The sequence below is a fragment of the Sphaerodactylus townsendi genome, linkage group LG05 (assembly GCF_021028975.2).
Source record: "Sphaerodactylus townsendi isolate TG3544 linkage group LG05, MPM_Stown_v2.3, whole genome shotgun sequence".
NCBI lineage: Eukaryota > Metazoa > Chordata > Lepidosauria > Squamata > Sphaerodactylidae > Sphaerodactylus > Sphaerodactylus townsendi.
In genome coordinates, this window is record NC_059429.1 from 135,426,639 (window position 1) to 135,431,605 (window position 4,967).

The following is a 4,967-nucleotide window of genomic DNA, read 5'->3' on the forward strand; positions in this document are numbered from 1 at the left end:
TCGTGGGGTACGGAGTGCTGCCCCCGGCCCCGCGTTGACCATCTCGCCCCAGCGGGCATCGCCAGCAGTATGGAAAGTGCCACCGAGAGAAGGAAATGCTGTGGTCAGAAGGGGAAGGGGCCCAGCCGCGTCGGGAGCAGAGGAAGCAGGCATTGGCGCGAGGGGGGGGGGCCTGGGCAGGACGGAGAAGGCTACCTGCTGAGCCAAGAGATTCCTCGCAGGCAGCGTGCACCGGGGGAGGCATCTCCTGGGCTCCAGGCAGGACTGGGCAAGCCCCGAGGATAAGCCCCCCGAAAAGGACAGCGGTGTCCGGATGTCTCCAGGGACAGGGTGAGCTCTGGGGCAGAGGAAGGAAGAGGTTCTGGGCTCCTGCCCTTGACTGTCCCCCTTCGGTCCAAAGTTCCTGCCCCGTCTTTCGTCCCCCCCAACCGTGGAAAGCAGTCACCCACTCCCCACCCCACCCCCCCTGCTTAGAGGCAAGCGGCCGTGAGGTCCTCACTGGCCATTTCTGTGCCTTGAAGACACATGTGGACCTGCATAGAACAAGTCTCTTTATTGAGCTCGGAAGACACCGTGCGGAGCGTGCGGGGCTGGGGGGGGAGGCGTGCATTTTCTCCCTTGCCGGGAAACCCTGACCAGTAGCCGGCTCCACGCCCACAGCCTTCCCCACAAGTGCTGGGCCTGCCGGGCGGGGCGGGGGCGGGGCGGAGCGGGGTCTTCCAAAATACAATCAAACGAACACCAGGGCTGTGAGTCAAAGGGGTTACCATCTCGAGGAACGGCAGGCCTCCAGGTGGGGTGCAGCACAGCGCCTGGGAGCCGGGGGGGAGCCCCCCACTCGTAGGGAATGACGCCCTAAGGTTGGAGCTGCCTGTGGGACCGGAGGCACCAGAAAGAGGTCTGTGAGTTGTGGGGGGGGGGAGTCGAGCCCCGGGAGTCAGAGTGGGGAAGTTGCGATTAAGAGGGCCCCCCCACCCCTGGAATGATCACAAAGCTGAAGAGCAAGCAGATCGCCCGGTAGCGATCCTCGACGAAGCTGATGCGTGGGAGCCCCGGCCGAGGTCAGGAGATCCGTCTCAGGCTGTTTGCGGCTTAGCAGGGAGCCCAAGAGGACCACGCCAGCCACGGTGGCGCCCGTCCACAGCCACTTGTTGAAGCGGCTCCTTGCCCTTCCGGCTTTTGGCGGCTGCGTCGTTCCCGTAGAGATCCACAAAACGTTCCTGCAAGACAAGAGAAAGAAGAGGGTGAGGCATTAGCCCGTAGGAAGATTGTCCGCTGCCACGGAGACTGGTGGGGAGATGCGGGCGTGGCCTTGCTTGAGGGCGGGTATCCCAAGCCAGCTCAAGAAGAAAAACCTGGCAGCAGTGATAGTGGTAGCCGGAACCACTCTGAGAAAGGAAGGGCAGGCACGAGGGCAGAGAGGACACAGATGCACAGAATTCTGGGAAGTCCCCGGATAACCGAGAGAAGGGGGTAGCTGCTTCCCCCGAATTCTAGGACTTTAGCATACTGAGTAGCAATTAACAAAAAACACCGCCAGTCCTGCTGCTTAAAAACACAGACACACAAACTTCGATACTTTCTAATTTACTAAGTGAACTGAAAAGCTGAATATGAGTGTGCTGCTGCCTATAATAGCTACAAACATTCATAAAAACAGAATAAAAATTGCAAAAATTTCAAACCACCAACAAATACACATATACAGAAAGAAACAAGCATGTACACAGGAACAATTATGATCCAAGAATCCTTCTTGTTTTGAATTGTGTAATGAAGCACAGACAGGATTGAAAGATGCCGTCGGTTCTTTAGCAGAGATAGTGACAGTCGGCACACGTGAGGGACTTTGGTGTACCCCTTCTTTAGGAGTGCAAAAATATCCAAAAGTTAGCCATTCTCAAACGCCACTCACGATAACGGGACGTTTTTGTGAGCTCTTCCTTAATAGAATGCTGTGACCACTAGGTACAGTAGTAGTAGTTCTCTGCGATTAGGTAATTCAATGCCATATCAACGCAGCAACTTCCACAGTTCCCAAAGCACTGAGCACAGGACACGATCTTCAGGGATGCCCCGTGGATCTGCCCAGGTGAATTGGCTTTGGGATGTGGAGAGAATCTGGAATAGCCCCGCCCCAGGGTCCAAATGTTCAAAAGATCTTAGCATTTCGATCCCATTTGGGGGGGGGGTGGGGGTGGGGGGGGGGTGGGGGGGGGGGGGGGGGGGGGGGGGGGGGGGGGGGGGGGGGGGGGGGTGGGGGGGGGGGGGGTGGGGGGGGGTATTATTATTATTATTATTATTATTATTATTATTATTATTATTATTGATTTCACAGCTGCCAGATCTTTAGCTGGTTGTTGGCCTTCATTACAATTCGAGCCTCACCCAGAGGCCGAGGAAGTTGTAATGTATCGGCGTCGAATTCGTGCGGATCCCAGCAGGGCTGCCTTCTGAATTTGACAGATGTTAATTTTGTCAGTTCGAAGATGTTTCAAGTGCTGCCCCAGTGTTTTTGGGATGGCGCCCAGCGTGCCGATTACCACTGGGACGACCTCAGCTGGCTTGTGTCATAGACGCTGAAGCTCGATTTTCAAATCGCGGTATCTAGTGACCTCCTCGTGTTCTATTATTATTATTATTATTATTATTATTATTATTATTATTATTATTATTATTATTATTATTATTATTATTATTTGTCGTTGTCGTAATATTAAATTTATAACCTGCCCCCCCAAGGATACTTATATACTTAAATACATACACACACACGTACATATATGAACAAGCAAACACACACACACACACGGATGTACGTACGTATGTGAATGCATGCATGCATGGGGGGGGGGTTGTTATTCTACAATCGGCCTCTGTTGGAATGTGCATCATAATGGGAGATTCAAACAGGGAACCCAACCAGACATTCTGAAAGTTTACAGCCCACCTCCAAGAAGAGGAAGCAGAGTTTGGATTTACACCGCACCTTCCTCCCCTGTGAGGAGACTCAAGGTGGCTTGCAAACGCCTTTCCCTCCCCGTTCTCACACTTTGTAAGGTTGGCGGGGCTGAGAGAGTTCTGAGAGAACTGTGACTGGCCCAAGGTGGAGGAGAGGGGAAACGAACACGGTTTCCCCCAGATAAGAGTCTCCTGCTCATGCGAAGGAGCGGGGAATCAAACCCAGTTCTCCAGATTAGAGTCCACCGCTCTTAACCGCAGCGCCACGCTGGCTCTCACATGGCATCCCTCCCATTCGTGACTGTGCAATGCAATGCACCGGAACTTCCTCCTAGTTAATCAAGTTCACTAGTCTAGTCTAGTTCACAAGTCTAGTGACTCAAACCCCAGTGGCGTAGTGGTTAAGAGCAGGTGCATTCTAATCTGGAGGAACCGGGTTTGATTCCCAGCTCTGCCGCCTGAGCTGTGGAGGCTTATCTGGGGAATTCAGGTTGGTATGTGTGTGTGGGGGGGTGTGTGCCGTGGAGGGGTGTGTGTGTGTGTGTGTGGAAAACACAGAGTGTGCACCAGGTGCACTCTGGTCCAGCTCCGCCTCTGAATGGGAGGAAATTCACACAATAAGCTCCAGAGAGCCAGCGTGGTGTAGTGGTTAAGAGCAGGTGCACTCTAATCTGGAGAACCAGGTTTGATTCCCCACTCTGCCACATGAGCTGTGGAGGCTTGTCTGGCGAACCAGGTTAGCTTGTGCACTCCATCCAGCCCATGCCAGCTGGGTGATCTTGGGCTAGTCACAGTTCTTCGGAGCTCTCTCAGCCCGACCCACCTTACAGGGTGTTTGTTGTGGGGGGGGGGGAGGGAGAAGGGAAAGGAGATTGTGAGCCTCTTTGAGTCCCCTTACAGGAGACAAAGGGGGGATACAAATCCAAACTCTTCTCTTGTCCTTCTCCAAAGAAAAATGGGACGATGGAAAATACATTGTGCAATGTGGAAATGCATTTTGCACGACTGACTTCATACTTGGATCTCGCTCTGCCTCTCTTTTGGTGAGCATGCACGATCGCTTCCTTTTTAAGGCCCATGTGGATTTGTCGGGAAGAGAGGGACGCCGCCTGCCAGGCAAAACGCTCAGAGACTTCTGGATCAGCACCACGGAAGGGTGCGGAGAAGCGGCATTAGGCGGCTACTTAGCGACGGCTCAGAATAGATGGGTTTCTTGCTGACTCAGTAGATCTCTTTGGCCCTCTCTTTGAAGAAGAAGAAGAAGAGTTTGGATTTATATCCCCCCCCCCCCTTCCTCTCCTGCAGGAGACTCAAAGGGGCTGACAATCTCCTTGCCCTTCCCCCCTCACAACAAACACCCTGTGAGGTAGGTGGGGCTGAGAGAGCTCCCAGAAGTTGGGACTAGCCCAAGGTCACCCAGCTGGCGTGTGTGGGAGTGCACAGGCTAATCTGAATTCCCCAGAGAAGCCTCCACAGCTCAGGCGGCAGAGCTGGGAATCAAACCCGGTTCCTCCAGATTAGATACACGAGCTCTTAACCTCCTACGCCACTGCTGCTCCCTTTCCTTTGGGGAAGGAAAGGACTGGGGCTCGCAGGCTGGTTTGAGTCTGGAAGGAAGAAGCCACCAAAACTACCATAAAAGGCAAGACCCGCACGCACGTCCGTCTCAGTTCTGTAGCAATGTATGCCCTTGCGCATAACCACGGAAGGATACCGATGTTTTGCAGCCGCCCCAGAAACACTTCTGTTCACCCCTTGTGCAAATAATAGTCTAACTTTAATCCAGCACTGTTCAAACGTCCAAACAGCCTGACATATTTTGCACGCTGGGGACTAATCTGCGCGACAGCCCTGTAATGTTAGCCGGCGCTGCCGTTCTGGTGATGCACAAGGGGGCGGTCTGAGGCCCTCGAGTGAGTTCATCGCTTCGGGGAGAAGATAACTCTGTTACCTCCACAAGTTTTATTTTATTTGCATCTGTATCCCACTCTTGGACATAAACTGCC

General features: G+C 53.5%; 1 protein-coding gene across 1 annotated transcript in view; it reads right to left on the minus strand.

Moving 5' to 3' along the window:
- Window positions 1–470: 470 nt before the first annotated feature.
- Window positions 471–4,967, minus strand: part of BCL2L1 (BCL2 like 1) — a 72,613-nt gene continuing 68,116 nt past the window's right edge. Inside the window, 3 exon segments of the mRNA XM_048497949.1 lie at window positions 471–871; window positions 991–1,159; window positions 1,161–1,220. Of these exon segments, the coding sequence (XP_048353906.1) occupies window positions 471–871; window positions 991–1,159; window positions 1,161–1,220 (630 nt within the window).